Below are 17,172 nucleotides of genomic sequence, written 5' to 3' on the forward strand. Positions count from 1 at the left end.
CTTTAGAATTTCCAAAATGAAGTTTGACGTTTTAAAAGTCAAATAATCGATAGTTTCAAATCCAAATACTTGATGGATCACCTTTAGAACGGGCAAAGCCGTATTGAACGGGCGCACTATCACGATCGTTGGATGATATTATTAGATTTATTTTTCGATGTACAAAATTTTGATGTTTTTCTTTTATAAAATAAACAAGGTACTATCCCGAAATGGATCGATAATGACCTTCTTTTAGTTATACCGTGAACATATCCCATACAAATAACAAGAAGCTACGTTGTTTTAGTGATTTTCGCTTCGGGATTTTATCCCTGTTTGAACAAAACTACGAAGACTCCATCTTTGAAGAATACCTTCCCAACGGTCGTTGTGTGACAATTGATAAAAGTTAACCGGCTGCTTGCGTTCCCGATCGACTCCACCAGAGCGAGGAGCGATTCCTGAGCCACCATCAGCGTCGAGTTTCCGTCTTCCTTCACTTCGACTTCTGGCGCGCTTTTCTTCGATTGCGCCTTCTGGCGCTCTTCCTTGAAACGCCATGCGGGAAATCCGTTACAAAACCCCCGAGAAGCTCCGCCAGATGCTCCGCCGCCATCAGAGATTACCGCCATCAGCAGGCGCAACGATCGTCGTCGTCGATCTTCATGAAGGTGCCCACATAGCGATGCGATCGCGAAGAACTGCCACGCCACAGAACAAAGACCTATTCCAAATCAAAAATGGCTTCCGGTTTCGAGGCAGACGACACCCCGTGTACGTGATAAGCAGTACGGTGCGGTGAGGTGCCCATTCTAACCTCGACCCTTCGACGCGGGTTGACCGTGAGACTCGGTTCCATCTCGGTGCTTTCCGGGTGCCCCCCCTCAGGGTGCCGATTTGGCACCAAAAGGGTGCGATTTGTGCCCCACACACGCACACACACACACCTAGGGGCGTGGAATTAGTAACGGAAAGTCACGTGCCTCGGGTTTTACGCTTCGCTGGCGATCGGACCCAAGAAGGCATCAGACGATCATGTCCTGGCATCATGTGGCATTCATCCTTCTTCGGTGCGGTCGTAAAATGCGAGGCTCACGAGGCGCACCAGCTGGCCCCGGCCAGGGAAGGGGAAAACTGTTATTACACGCCACCCTCCTGCGGCACGGGGGTCCTGCTGCTGCCGCTGCCACACAGTCACCGTGCCGCTCGTTTGGGACGCGTGCGCCCAATTGTGCAAGTGACGGACCGAGAGAGACAGGGAGAGTGCGAAAGAAGGGGATGAAACGTGCGTGTTGGGCTCGTGCGCGCCAAACCAACGATGCGTCGCGAATGACTTAAGTGCTCCGCTGCCTTCGGGTACCCCTCCAAAACCAATCCAATCCTCTCCCCCTGTTGGATGCACCCGCGAAGGATGGTACGATGGAAAAAGGTCCTTTTTCCCTGTTTTTTTAAGGGGTCAAAATGATTACGACTGTCATCGGCAGGATTTTTCAGGCGCGGGATTTTTTCTAGCCAGAGCGAAATTAAACTCCCGCCCGGTTGGTCTCTGTGCATGGTCCTTATAATGGTTCCCATTTTAGTCCTTTATTCAAAAATACAATTTTGAAGAGCAAAAAAACTCAAACACGAACCTTTAGCCGCGTTTCAATGACAGATTCTGTAGATCGTGATGAAAAAATGGCGATGAATTTTCTGCTCCAAAAGCAGCAAACTCAACAAAAACGTGATTATCAATACGATGTCGACCGTCAATTATTAGAGTACTATATTTACTATAGTGTGGTAGCCAAAATGATAAAAATTGTTAATATAAGTGTTGTAAAATGAAAAGAATGAACGAATTATGATTGAGCTACATTAACAAAGATTTCAGTGTCCTGCTATTTTCAAAACCATGGAAAGTCTGCTTCAAAAAATGCTCGATTTTAGGGAAATTAACCGCCATAACAATCCGTGATCTTATTCCTAAAATATCTGTACCACAAAAAGCGTAGAAGGCTAAACTTTGGCTTCCATAAAAGCGTAGAAATGGACCGCTGCAATGAATCTGTCTGAAACATGATTAAATGTTGTCACCGGACGCCATTTTCAACCTGGCGACAAATCTCACTCGCCCCACAGCCTTAGCCACCCGGGCCGTGGCCTGCGGGCGTTTATTAGATTGTTGGCACCACCAACCGGGCGAGAGGCGAGAAGCCATCCGAGTTCAAATGGAAATCTTGGCCCGCCGTGCGCCGTGCTTCGAACCATGCTCGAAACCGTTCACCCCGCTTATCTAATGAGCTATTCATAAAACCACCATTTTCCCTCCCGACCCGACCCACCCGCCATTGGGGTGTGAAGCCACGAAAAGCACCCCCGGGACGGAGGGGACCGAGAAGCCATTGCAAAACCCGCATACACCGCGCGTTCGAGGTTCACCGGCTCCGATGCGCCATCAGGCGCACTCAAGTTTCCAACGGTCCCCGGGCCCATTTTCCACCTCTCTCGGCTCTGTTTCTAATCGAGTGTCCCCTAAGCAACGGCGAACGGCCTCCCTTGACTGGGTGGTGGTGATTTTCCCTCATCATCATCGCTAGTCATCGTCGTCATCGGAAGAAGCAAGCACGGCTCAGTAGGCGGGGCCTGTTGGTTTATGTAAACGAACGCACAGCATTAATGGTACATAAGGAGCCGAGCCGATGTTTCGCTCTCCGTTTTCTCTCTCTCGTGCGCTCTCGGGGCAAAACGGAGCGCCCCGAAACAAAGTCAGCGAAACAAACACGTGCTTTGTGTTTGAAAATGCATCTTCATAACGGTTTTATTTGAAAATAAAGATTGAGGATTCAGGATTTTTAAAACATATTTCAACGAATGATAATTTTGAGTGATAAAAATGAACAACTAACGTTAAATAAATGGGATTCCTTTTGGTAAAACCTTCTCCAATTCGACATCGGCAACTCGGAGCCTTTAAATAGTCTTGATCGCAGTAAAGAAATAAAATCATGAGATGTATATCCGGATCCTATGGCCTCCTTTGGGCTTAAGTAATAAATAATGTTTCCGAAAGATTCCTGGGAGTTCCGACTAAGACTCAACTGAATAAATAAGTATTTCGTTAGAGCACGTTCATCTCAATTACGAATTGCAACGAGTTTTAAACCTACCGTGAACGTGAATGGAGCCCGCTCTCGATCGAACCCGGCCCGGCGCGTTCGATCGTAACTACAGATACAGTTAGGTCCGTACTATCGATCAGCGCGCCATCATTAGAGCATCCTGGCCCGAGAATCGGCATTAAAGAGCACCGGCCGTTGCAAATTTCGTATCCTATCCATCATACGTGCTCTTTCAATTTTGTTGCCCCCCCCCGGGCCCAGCAACCTGATCGTCCGATCAACGACCGTGACGCGTGCCAACGGATCCTGTCGGTCGGCCCAAAAAGGAAGGAATAAAAATAAAAATTCCCGAAATGTGAATAACCGCGCGCGCGCGCGCACAGTCTGTCTAGATGGGCAGCATAATTTCGAGATCACGGACTCCCGATTCCGGCCAAGCCGGGCAGCCAGCGGCCACGGGTGAACCAATTTCCCGGCAGGCAGGATCGCACTGCATTTCGTTGGTAAACACATTTCTCAAATCGCTCTCACAATCGCTCACACTGCGTTTGCGATCCGAACGGCGCATCCTGCGCTGGTCGCGAGCCGCCACTTGCGCGGCCGAAGGATCGAACCAAAGCGAAGCGTAAGAAATTGGGCTGCGCGCGTTTATGAGAGAAGATCGCCCGATGTTGCTGTTACTGTTGTTCGTTTGCGCGCCGTATCACCGGCTCAGATCGGAGCAGTTGGGAAAATTTATGATCGTTTCTGGGCTCGTGCCAGGTTGTTGGGTTCGATTCGACTTTCCATTCCGCGCGGTCCGGGCCGGCTCCGGGGATGAGCTGCAGTTTTGATTAGTTCGCCTGTCGGGGTCGCCCACCAGATCGCCAGTTGGCGTACGGTAGCACTCTAGACGCGGGCCGTGCTCTGGGCCGTGTGACACCGTTTGGCAAAAGGAGGATAGGAATAGGGACCAGGAACAGTCGCAGGAAAAAAAAACACCAGAAGCTCGGTCTTCGGCGCGCTCTAAAGATCGACATATGAGATCGCATTTGGGCGCGTGGTCGTCTGGCCGCAATTAGGAAATCGGCCACGCGAGGATCGCCTCCGTCAGGGTCGATCGCGATCGCGCCGATCGCAACAGTTGGCCCCGGGGTTTTCGGCGGGGCGCTAAATGCAGGAGCGAGCCTCGCGGCCGTGCTGCACTGGTTTTAACCGCGTCACGCGCCATCTTACAGATGCTTCTATTGTGTGCTGGGACGTTGCAGCCACTGGAACACTGGAACCGCAATCATACGTGCATTAAAAACGATGCAATCTGTTGCATTCCGTGTCAAGTCTGTCCTTTATGTTTTGGGCCCCAACTTCGAGCAGGATTTCTGGCGATACGGTTCTGAAAGGTTTTCGTATTTGCTTTGGGAAATTGTTTTTAATTTCAGTACCGTGCCGAATGCTGTATGCCGCACCAATCGGGCACGTTGTGGTTTCGGATGCCAAACGCAGGATTACATCATTACTTGCAACCGCTCCGAAGGATTGAATCCTTCCAATTGGCACACGCACGGCGGCGGCATCACAAAAGGGCCGCCAAAAGAGCATCTGGATGATGCGTGTGTGCTTTTGGGGAGCGTTTAGGGCCTCTGTTTTAAGCCCACTACATTGTTGTAGCCACGCCGAGCGGTACTAAGGCACCCAGATAGAATGCTCATATTGATATCGATTAGAGCTAACGTTTTAGAGAAAATATTTACAGAATTTTATGAAACTCGATTGGCATTGCTCAGTCACCGTTCGAGTCCGATGAATCATTATCGTACGGTGTTTGAGTTTATCCAATTTTTAACTTTGAGAATATTGCATGAAAACGCTAGGCAATAAATGCTCCACTTTCAACTATTCTACGTACCTTTTTTTTGTTAAAGTTTTGACTTTTTTCAAACAAAAACCCACATTCTTGCCTGGAGTCCACTCAAACAGCCTTTTTACTCTTCTGCTCAGGCCCGCCATACGCTCGACGGCCACGGCAAGGACCTTTCGGGACCTCACCCCCAACAAAACCATCAACGGTTCGTGTGTGTGTGTGTGTGTATGGGGTTCAAGTACGCCTTAATCGGAATTCGGAGCGTCCAGCGCCCCTCGCACCACCTCAATCTGACGGTGCAACACCACCACCCGGGAGGGCGCTCGCTCCAATGCACATGCAATCCGCCGCTCATCCGAAAATCAAACATATGCTGCGGCCGGCTTGTTGTGGAACCGATTTTTCCCCCTTTTCGATGCCGGGCCGCCGCGGAGGGTGCCGAGAGAGCCTCGACCTCAAGCCAAGTCGACAGCCGGCACGCGTTACCTATTTTTTCTGGTGCACAATTCCGTTTTCATGCCCTCTTCGTTGCGGCGGCGTGGTTACTCCTGATGATGCTGCCCCTGCTGCCGCTGCTGCTGCTGCTGCTGCAGTCGGGAAGTGGGCCCCAAAAAGGATGCAAAGGATCGAAAATTAACAAGAAGGAAGTGGAATCGACCTTTCGGCCGATCCCGGTAGGAACGGGAAGTAGGACGAGTCCGCGATAAGAAATGCGCATTTCCTGCCCTCGCTGGGGTGTCCTTAAATTTTGGTTTCCTTTTTTTGGCCTTCCTTCAATCAACGAATGATCCATCAGCCTCAGGACGGCGCGAGAGAGAGCCTGAACCTGTGACCCTGCCGGTGAGGGACCCCTTGACTTTTGTGGTTCTTTGGGCCCCTCTTTTTTGTGTGCCCTGGTGATGGTGTCTGGCCATTGTGTGTAGTGATGGCACCCTCGCCTTACCCAGGACACAGGATCCAGGCGGCGGCCCGACTGGCTCGTGCCCTTCGCGATGTTGGCGCAATAATTAAAATCAACGGCACGATCGGCCCCGGACAGAGCGAGGTATTCAAGCGTCAAGTTTCAGGCGGCCGTCGATGAAATCCTAATTTTTCGATACCTTTTTTTACGGCGCTGGAGCTGGGGTGGTTCCGTCTGTTTCTTTTTTATGGCCGTGGCCGTTGTTAGCACACCTTGTTGAATATGTTGATGAGCCTTCGGTCCGACGTATGTCTGGGAATAGTCTCCGGCTGAGGGTTTTTCTTTTCGGTTTCAGGTGCGATCGAGTGACAAATATGATCACTCTCGAGTCAACATCACGGGTGTGACTAGTAATTACACGAGATCTCTTAGGATTGGTCTCGTTTGGGCTTCAAGGTAGAGAAGCGAACTTGTTTTCCTATAAAATTTAACCTACGCCTAGGCTTATATTTAGAACTTTATGAAATTATTTAAAGGTTACCGAATAGCTTCTGTCGTTTGGCGTGGTTTGAGAAGAGCTCAACATGGAATGGCCATTGACATAGGATATTCTAATATGAAAACGTATCAGACCTTTCTAGGTAATAACTCAAACATTGCTTTGCAAGACAAAGTAGGTCTTAGCAGGTTTCACATTACACATTTATTGATCTTTGCTGAATTATTCTAGAGAGGTGAGTTTAAGATTGAGCTCAGTAACTCATTTTGAATTGTTAATGGTCTCTGCGTGATAATACTTCACTTATTATAAATCCAACATCTTCCTGAAAAATAGTGTTTTGTTTCTAATACTCTTTATTTTTGTACCATTTCAATGTGACCATCTTTTGTCCCAACTGGTTCCAAAGTATTAAGTTTGTTGACAGGGGAATTTTAGTGTCTCTTGATTTATTATATGACTAGACCACGTTTCAATAAGACATGGTTGATGCTTATTATATATTTTACCACCAAACGATCCTTTACATCTAATGTCTATGCACCAGGACATGGACAACACCTTGTAGCTGTGGAAGGCCAAATTCTCAATTTAAGCCAGCAGCAGCACCGGTGTTTTGACTGACGGTTAACGAGCCATCCGTTTCTGCCCGTTGTATTACTTCATTATTGTGTTCAAAGTGGTTATTTCGGATTTTTTCCGTCACGACAATCGCGTTTATGTTTTTGGAGCACACACACACACAGAGAACCGAGTACGAAGCGGAAAAACAGCATCCAACTAATAAGCAGCAAAGCTGGCTATGCCCTGGGCCAGTTTCGCGGTTTGATCGCTCAATTTAACGACAAAAACCTAACATCTGTAAACCCGACACGATCGCTGCGGTTTCAGCCGATGTGGCTCATTCCCGGGCTGGCTGCTTGCAAAAAACGTAGGAACAGGATTCAAATCAGAAAGCCCGGATGGTGCCTCCCTCAGTGACGCTCCGATAAAAACCAGAAGCAACCGCAGCACCAGCACGGAGTGTGAAGCGGCCAAGACGTCGATGACGACGACGACGATGCGTCCACCTCCAGCTGCCAATTGAGATAAGTGTAACGGCCCGGTCGTCCAGTAATAATTTCCCTTTACACATCAACACAGCGCATCAGAGCAACCAACGGCCAACAGCGGCCCATAAACATAAACAACGCGCGCCGGATCACCACCGGGATGGTCGCTGCATCTGACGGCCGTGGGCCAGAATAGAGTTGGGCTCATCCCGAAACTCCCGAACGACGATGATGATGCTCGGTGCCCCCGGCCCCTGTGTGATGTGTGCCGATCGCCCGCCGGAATGAGAGGTACGTTTTCTGTTCGTTTTTGTGGTCAACATACGCCGAGCAATGCAATGACCGGTTTGAAAAGTTTCGTGGAAACTGTTCGTAAATAATGGTTTTCTCGTATATCAATGTTTGAATTGGCCGCAGAACTCGCATTAGCTTCGGTAAATGAAGGGAGTACTTGGGCGTTAAGATTATTAAAATTTATTTAAACCTCTCATGCAGCCATGCTTCGTGGACTCGTGGACTTGTCAATCCGCAACTCCTGACAGGATTGGCGCGTGCTGTGAGGCTTCCCGCGGCAGAGCGCACCCAACGATCCGTAACCTGTGCCGCTTCACCACTTCCCCGTGATCATCACCGAGGGCGATGCTCGGATCCCGCTGCCCCCCGGGGAAGAAGCGTTTAACGAACTTCGGAAGCTTCCCTCGTAGGGGTCTCAGGTCTGAGGAGTCACTTTTTTGGCTTTCTTTTAATAATAATAACACAGCAATAAAGTTTTTGGTTTCCGACCGGGGCTTCGAATCCAGGGGAAGACCAGGAGAAGACACGCTGGCCCGGCGAAGGGTGAACTTTATTAATTCCTTTTTCGTTTCCATCGTCGTCGCCACGGACTGGTGGCTTAAATTTCACCTCTCGAACGGAACGCAAGGACCCCCCTTTTTGCCGGCCGAAGGATCCGTGGTGCCGATGGACGATTATTACGATGGCGGGTGAAATGGAAGGGAGCCATCGATCGGCGAGAAGGAGAGAGAGAGCGCCACAGAGCGAAGGATTTCGAGTTGACGGGTGCACTGTTCGGGGTGGTGGCACGTGGACGCAGGCACGCGTCAAGCAGGACAGGTGGATTTCGGAACGGACCTTCGTTCCGTTGCCACGCGCGCCGTTGTCCTTACACACACTTTTCTTTTGTTGTTTCCGATCGTTCCGATCTTCTCGTTTATTGGTTGGTTTCTTCTTTTCGTCCTTTTACGATGCACATTCTTGCGAGAGATAGAGAGGGAGAGTGCGTAAACGGATCCTTTCTGGATGGGATTCGGCGTACGATCGGATCGTAGGTTCTCTACTTCGGCGCGAGTTTCTGTGGGCGAGCGATTAATTCCAACCGTGGACTTTCTATCGGAATAATCATCATGGCTGGGTGCTGTGAGTTGAGTTCAGAGGATAACCAGTTTTCTGACCGGCTTCAGGACGAGTCCACCTGTCACACACCAGTTCAAATCAAATGAAAAAGGACCCTGGAAGGAGCTGAGAATTGTTCACTGACCTATCAATAGTCCTCATCTTTTAATTAAAAATTCTCATAATTTCCATTTCATTCCGAAAACCGGTTCTTTGAAGTTAGTTTTATGAAACAGTTTTGGTCAGTTCTGTCTAAAATAAAAAATGATGTTACATGTCGAATAGCTTGTTCGTAGCACAGCTGAAAGGACCTGAACTACTTTCGAGCAAGATCGAGACAAAACCAATATTTAATCTTCCCAAAGTGGGTCTACCCATTTTGGGACCATAATGCTTATATTTATTGAAACACACGCGCCAACGACGACGACGAAGCGGACCGTTCATCGTTAATAATATACCTTCCGCCACTTCTGCAGTGCCTTATCCTTTCGCAGGTTCGCCCGACATTCGGTGCATCACCTGGAGGCCGCTTCTCAGCTATTCGCGCCTCACTTCACGCGACGCGTCAGGTGCCGGGTGCCCCAATTGTGCCCCGTTACCGGCCATTTGTAGCCGTCTTTTCCCTTCAGCTGGACGTCGGTGGATGGCCTCGAAAGATGAATTGAAAATAATATATTAATTACCGATAAGTGCGAAAACGGACCCACTAGGAAACGGTAGCGCCGAAACCGAAACCGAAGCGTCCCGTGTGTAGCCGTCACCTTGCGCTCGGGTATGATTGCAGTCCGGCGTGGCCACAGCCCCACACACCTGGTAATTGGCCTCGATTTCGCCTCGGCCTCGTGCTTCCGTTATATCCTTTCGAAAGGAATCGTGTCGCTGTGCGTCGAAAGGATCCTCGCTCCGGTTGGCACCGGGTCCTTGCTGCGATGGGATAATTGATTCTAATGTGATCTGCTTAAGGCAGCGTTGAGCTGTTGACTTTCACGCAGGACGCGCCGTCGTGCAGAACCGAGCCCCCTGAGAGAGGGGAAAGCAAAGCACGCCAACCGGACACTCCAATTTGCTGACATCTACATCGGGCGCACAGCGCTTGCGCCTTTCGGGACCGTCACCGTGTTGCGCCTGCGAAGATCGCATAATTGCCCCTAATAAGGAACACGTTTTCCCGCTGCGTCTTGGCCGTGGATGATTTTTGAGAGGCCGCACGTCAGTCACACACACGCTACCCAGCGCCAATTCCAATTTTGTTGTCCGAAAGTTCTGACCATCGATCGTCCCGGATCGTTATGTAAATGCGGCCCCCGAACATGCGCGGCTTCAAAAGTGTCGTCCATCGAAATGATTGCACCAAATGATAGGCATTTGCCGGCAGATTATGACCGAAGTGATATTTTATGTTAATGGCCGAACCGATCGGTGCCCACTCTCTCCGGTCACTCCCGGGACGCTCGGCAACCGGGCGGTGAAGATTGGCCAATTTCGGAGGTCGGAAATCACTTGCGCGGTCGATTGCGGCTCCGGGAACGAGAGACGCGCGAACAGCGACTATATGAGGTGATAAAATCAATTACTAACGGCGCCACGGCTTCTCTAACGCGCGCGCGCGCACACGCAGCTGTAGGCCAGCGTGGAAGCGTGGATTTGCGGTCGGACCATTGCGCTCGGAATGGTTACGATTATGACGGGACATCTCGAATCGAAACAGGTCCACCAGGAAATTGATCCCGGAGATAGTTTTCTACCGTTTTTTTGCGGGGAAAGCGATAACATTCCCAGAGCGTGTGGCCTTCGGAGAGCGATTTCCTCCGCGAATTAGATGCTGTCAAAGAGGACACCGAAAGTGATAAAAATAAAACATCACGGCCGAAAGTGAAGGCAAGTCCCATTTACTTCGCCGCTACTCTGATTCTCCAAGCCTTTGATTCGGTCACCATTCGGGGTGGTGTAAAATTTGGGGACATAAAATGTAATGGAAAATTAGCTCAGCTTTACGATGGTTTGAATGAGGTTTGATTAAAAAGCGTGGCCAAAGCGCCGGTGCACCCTGATTGTGCTGCAAGCTGCTTTTGGCGATCTTGTGCGAGATCTCCCGAACGAGAGGGAGTCTTGGGCCGGTGGCACCGTAATGGGAATGAAAACTTTTCGGTCGATAGTAGTTATCTGGGCGCACTTTAAAATCTGCAATTATGTCCGGAAGCGTGTTATGTCCGGGTTCAATCTCCCGAAAAGAGCACAAACGCTGAGGCATGCCCGTTTGAGATTCGACGTGTAATGAAAGCCGCACTTTAACATCTTCGGGCACCCATTGGCTTTTATTACGTAGAATATTACAAAACAGTGTCAAAAACTCAAATTGGCGAACACAAAGAAAAGGTCCTTAATCCTAATTAATTAAGTCTTTCACTCTACCGCCACCGCTCATTAACGTGCGGCACCGTTGGTTTCCTGGCCATTTGCGTCACCACTTTGGCCTTCCTTTTTTTTCTGGTACGTCCGCAACATTTCCTTTAGCTTGCAAATCTCCTCGTCCTTCGTGCGCAGTTCCATCTCCTTGCTGCGCAGTTCGATTTCCTTGTTTTTGATCTTTAAACTCATGTAGATCAGTTCCTGCTCCTTGACGACCAGTGTGCGCGAGGTTCGCCTTTCCTGCACCAACCGTTCCTCGTCCGACTCGAGCTGAACACGCTGCTGCTCGTCGATCTGGGTCCGCAGGCTAATAATTTCATCGTCCCGCAACGAAAGACTTTGGCGCAGTTCCGCTATCACTTTATCGCGATTGATCCGTATCCGGTTGACGGCTTCCACAAGATCGAGCATTCCCGGACGACGAGACGGTCGCTGTTGCAGCAAATTCTTAAGCAGTGCCGTAAAATCGCGGTCCAAATCTGGTGGATACTGGCCCCGGCGGACTTGCTTGATCATATCGGCGCGCTCCATATCGGTGGAGAACGGAACGAGCAGTTCGAGCAGTATGATACCGAGCGAGTAAATGTCCGACTTGGGGTCACACTTGCCCTCGAGTTGCTCGGGCGCCGCGTAAAGCGGTGTCCCGAAGCCCACGCCGGCGTGTGAGCTTTGCAGTGGGCACGCTAACCCAAAGTCACCCAGCTGGATGGTGATGGCCGAATCGTGGTCCGATCGACTCACGAAGATGTTACTCGGTTTGATGTCATGGTGCACGATGCCCCGGGAGTGAATGTAGTTCAGTCCGTTCAGTAGCTGCTGGAAAACATCCAGCACCACATCGAGATGGTGCACGGGACCTTCGGTTTGGGAACCATCGCGGGATGCCGCATCCGGATCCGCCAGCAAACACTCGTCGGATGTTCTCGGATCGATCTCCCCGGCGAGCTGTGAGCTTTGGCGACAAAACGCGTTCCTGGTGACCGTACTTACGCCTTGCTCGTCGCAGAACCGTTGCTGTTGGAACTTGACATAGAATTGGTCGAAATCTTCGGTCGCATTGCGCTCATCGAGCCATTCACGTAGCGTCAGATGGCACAGTGTCATCTGAATGTAGAGTGTGGCCCACTTGAGGTTGAGGTGCGGTTGTGCGTCCTCGATGCTGATCACACCCCGCGGTGCATCTTCGAGTTCGACCACCTGATTGCGATTCTCATCGCCACCACTGACCGGCGGACCACCACTGCTGCCTTCGAAGAGCACAAATTCCTCCGAATCGTGCTCCGGACGCCTCAGAGAGTCACTAATTTCTAGCTTCGTTCGGCTGTAGTACAAACTGGCCACTCCGTTCTGTTCGTCATCGTCATCGTCCTCTTCTTCTTCCTCCTCTTCCTCTCCATCGTCCATCGCGGAGGAATCGTTCGTGCTGTTGGAGCTTTTACCGGGCGACAGAAGCGGTTCCAGCCAGGCCGCCTTGTACGGCACGATGTTGATGTGATTGAGACTGGCCAACGTTTTCACCTCCGCGAGATGCACCAACACGTTCTTGATGGTGGTCGAACGGATTGTTACCTTCTTCACGGCGTACACGGTACCGTCGAGCTTGTTCCGGGCACGGAACACCTTCCCGAAGCCGCCGCTCGCCAGGAACGACACTTCTTCAAACTCGCGATGATAACGGGACCACTCGAGACCGAGTGGCTGATGCAGGGGCCAATAGTCCTGCAGCACCACCGGCAGATCCTGGCCACGTGCGATACTGACCAAGTGGTACAGGGCTTTCTGGTACTGACTACGCATCATTTCGAATTCTCCCATAGCGTACGTTTCGTCAATCAGATTTACGGCGTGCAGTCTTTCGCAGATACTTTGGTAAAGGTCACGAGACCGTTCCACGTTCGGTTCCAGCATGGTGCACAGCTGCTGCAATAGGCTCTCGACCAGTAAGCTAACCGGAGCGGTCGCTTTTGTCGTGATACGGGACTGTAAAGAACGGCCAGCATCGTGCATCTCGGCCGTTGTACGCGTTATACTCGAGAGTAGATTGGACGTGGCACTCGCTGGAAGAGATTGGAAACAGAACGAACAAAAGTTCGGGTCGGTTCTAGAACATTCGGCGGCCACGGTGGCGAACGGTGCACCTTTAAGCTGCGTTTCACCTGAATCAAACTGTGTGATCGTTTCCAGATTGCCCCAATCAACGGTCAGATCATCATCGTCGTCGGAATCCATCGCCATTGCTGTAACCATATCCTTTCGGTGGCCGATTACCTCATTTCAATACGGGCAGGAAAGAAAATCCTTGTATTGAAGGACGCTTTGAAGATATCAAAACAAACACCGTGATTAGAACAGAAAGGAGAATGAAAAGAAAACACGTGACTGTTTTGTTGACATTTCTCTAACCGGTTAATATTTTGACAGCGCCGAAGTTCACTGCGACCGTGCTCCGTTGTTCGAATCCATGTAAAGCCCAGTCCACACGTTACGATGCATCGTTTCAGATCAAAAAAATCTAAAGCGTCGAGCATTAATTTCGGACCAATTTCCATAGATGTGTGCGTGTGCTGATGGTGGATAGACATTATACATGTGTGCGTGTATTATGGCGGTTTGTTGATGTTATGAAATCGATGTTAAAATCATTATGAAACCGTAGCTTGTGCACGCTCCACAGAACGCTACGACAAATCGCTACAACAAATCGTTGCGAGGAATCGTCGCGATATATCATAGCGTGTGGACCAGGCTTAATAAGGAACACGTTTTCCCGTTGCGTCTTGGCCGTGGATGATTTTTGAGAGCCAGCGCCAATTCCAATTTTGTTGTCCGAAAGTTCTGCCCATCGATCGTCCCGGATCGTTACGTAAATGCGGCCCCCGAACATGCGCGGCTTCATGGTAGTCCATCGAAATGATTGTACCAAATGATAGGCATTTGCCGGCAGATTATGACCGAAGTGATATTTCATGTCAATGGCCGAACCGATCGGTGCCCACTCTCTCGGGTCACTCTCAGGACGATCTCGCTAGCCGTCCGGGCGGTCATTTTCGGATGTCGGAAATCACTTGCCTGCTCGATTGCGGACCCGGGAACGCGCGAATAGCGACTATATGTGGTGATGGGAATGAGTTTTATTGAATAGAAGATTACAAAACAATGTCAAAAACTCTAAATGCCGAACACAAAGAAAATGTCCTTAATACTATCTTATGAACTCAAATGACGATACATACGTCCCGGTCCGTTCTTCTAAGATTCTTCTCCTCTTCTTATTTGGCCCTACATCCGCTGCGTGGTTTTGGCCTGCACCAGAGACAATGTTAATCTCTGATGCTCTCTGTAACGGATCGTTTTTACGGACAGGATTGTTAGCCCCGCGCCAAGATTTCTCAGATTAAAGGCCTCCTCGATAAAAAAAAACTCAAATGACCGTTCGAGTTCTCGATCCGAGTTTCATAATAAGGGGTAAGTCTTTCACTCTACCACCACCGCTCACTAACGTACGGCACCGTTGGTTTCCTGGCCATCCGCGTCACCACTTTGGCCGTTGCCTTCCTCTTTCTCCTGGTACGTTCGCAACATTTGCTTTAGTTTGCAGTTCTCCTCGTCCTTCGCCTGCAGTTCCATCTCCTTTCTGCGTAGTTCGACGTCCTTGTTTTTGATCTTAAAAACTCATGTCGATCCCTTTCTGCTTCTTTCTTTTTTCTGATTCGCCCAACGAAAGACTCTGCTGCTGTCCCGCTATCAAGTTATCGCGATAGCTCTGCATGCGCTTCACTTCTTCTACAATATAGGCCATTTCCGGGCGACAATACGGTTGCTCTTGCAACATGCCCTTTGCTAATGCCATAAAATCGGGGTTCAAATCCGGAGGATACGGGCCCCGGTAGACTTGGTTGATCATATCGGCGCGCTCCATACCGATGGGGAACGGAACGAGCAGTTCGAGCAGTACGATTCCGAGGGCAAAAATGTCGGACTTTGGGTCGCTCTTGCCCATGCCCTCGAGTTGCTCGGGTGCCGCGTAAAACGGTGTCCCGAATCCAACGCCGGCGAGTGAGCTTCCACGTGAGCGAGCTAACCCAAAGTCACCCAGCTGGATGGTGATGGCCGAATCGTGGTCCGATCGACTCACGAAGATGTTACTCGGTTTGATGTCATGGTGCACGATTCCCCGTGCGTGAATGTAGTTCAAACCGTTCAGCAGCTGCTGCAACACATCGAGCACCACATCGACATGCTGCACGGGACCTTTTTGCTGGAACTTGACATAGAATTGGTTGAAATCTTTGGACGCATTGCGCTTATCGAGCCACTCGCGTAGCGTCAGACGGCACAGCGGCATCTGAATATAGAGCATGGCCCACTCGAGGGTAAGGTGCGGTTTTGCGTCCACGATCACACCCCGGGGCGGATTTTCCCGTTTGACCACCTGATTGCGATTCTCATCGCCAGCACTGACTGCCGGACCGCCACTGCTGCCTTTGAAGACCACAGAATCATCATCGTCATCATCCTCCTTTTCCTCTCCGTCTCCGCCACTCCTGATCCTGAATTCCTCCCGATCGCTCAGTTTGTTATTTTGAATCCTCAAGAAGTGGAGCAAAGGATGAGGATGAGGACGAGGAGGAAGACGAGAAAAAAAAACAATAGAAAAAGAAGAAAGACACGGAAACTTAAAGCGGATCCGCGTGATACCCCTTTGTTCCTCTTCCTCCTCTTCTTCCTCCTCTTCTGCTTCCTCCTCCTCTTCCTGGCGGATGGCGGAGGAACCGTTGGTCCTGTTAGAGCTTGTACCCGTTTCCAGCCAGGCCGTCTTAAGCGACACAACGTTGTTATGTTGTAGCCTGGCCAACATTTTCACCTCCGCGAGTTTTTCCGGCACTTGCTTGAGGTTTTTGCAATCGATTTTTACCGTCTTCACTGCATATACGGTATCGTCGAGTTTGTTCCGGGCACGGAACACTTTCCCGAAGCCGCCGCTCGCCAGCAACGACACATCTTCAAATTCGCGATGAAAACGGGACCACTCAAGACCGAGTGGCTGCCCCGGGGCCCGATAGTCTGGCAACAGCACCAGCAGATCCTGGCCCCCTGACTTACTAACAGAACGGTAAAATTCCTTGTAGTACTCGCTGCGCAAACTTAGAAACCTTCGTATCATGTCAGGATCGTCACTGACGGCTGATGGCTCGAAGGCTTGCAATGCTTCGCAGGTCCTTTGGTAGCGGTCACTTGTGGTTAACATATTACATTCCAGGTGTAAGGAAATCATCTGCAACGTGTTCCCAACTTCCGATCCCGTACGCCAGAGTAAATCAATGACACAGCACTGGATTTGTACGATGATGCTGCGAAGTATGGTATGCTTACTTATAAGCCCTGGAAGGAAGAAGAGTCAGAATGAGCAAAAATTCAGGTCGGTTTTAGAACATTCAGCGGCCAGGAAGGAGCGCGCCGAATACTTACCCTCGGTTTTAATTGAATCATCGGAATCCATCCTTATTCCCCGGCGCCCACACTATGAGAAACTGGGCAAAAATGTATACTACACTTTGATCTTAGCCTTTAGGTCGAGAAGCGATGGCAAACAAAATGGATGGTAGGAATGGCGGCCTAGAATGATGAAATCTTTTTCTGAAGTGACGCGAGTTGCTGTTTGCCAAGATTGACATTTCTCCAACCGGTTCCTATTTTGACGGCGCGTAGTTCACTGCGACCGTGCTCCGTTGTTCGAATCCACCTAGAGAAGAAAAATAAAATAGGAGTAGTGAAATATTAATGAAATATGAGAAGTGAAATATGAAACTGAAACACTTTAGAGTTAATTTATAGAACCTTAATTTTACTAATGGTATAGCAATGGCATTTCCTTACCATGGCTATTAGTAAATTGGTGTTCAAATTGAATTGATTCGAGTGCTCTGAGAACAAGTTCCACTCACTACCGGGTTTTGTGGACGTGCCCCGCCGAGGGAATGTTTTGACAGCTC

General features: G+C 49.9%; 1 protein-coding gene and 1 pseudogene across 1 annotated transcript; both read right to left on the minus strand.

Annotated features, from left to right (window-relative positions):
• Positions 1-11,075: 11,075 nt before the first annotated feature.
• On the minus strand, positions 11,076-13,476 carry LOC128277899 (eukaryotic translation initiation factor 2-alpha kinase 1-like). The gene is made up of 2 exons (XM_053016502.1): positions 13,336-13,476; positions 11,076-13,236 (listed from the first exon to the last, which is right to left on the minus strand). Exons 1-2 carry the CDS (start codon positions 13,424-13,426, stop codon positions 11,195-11,197), a joined length of 2,133 nt encoding a protein of 710 aa, XP_052872462.1. The 5' UTR covers positions 13,427-13,476; the 3' UTR covers positions 11,076-11,194.
• Positions 13,477-14,306: 830 nt separating this feature from the next.
• Positions 14,307-16,798, minus strand: LOC128277369 (eukaryotic translation initiation factor 2-alpha kinase 1-like; annotated as a pseudogene).
• Positions 16,799-17,172: the final 374 nt, after the last annotated feature.

This window comes from Anopheles cruzii, chromosome 2, assembly GCF_943734635.1.
Source record: "Anopheles cruzii chromosome 2, idAnoCruzAS_RS32_06, whole genome shotgun sequence".
In the NCBI taxonomy this organism is placed as follows: Eukaryota; Metazoa; Arthropoda; class Insecta; order Diptera; family Culicidae; genus Anopheles; species Anopheles cruzii.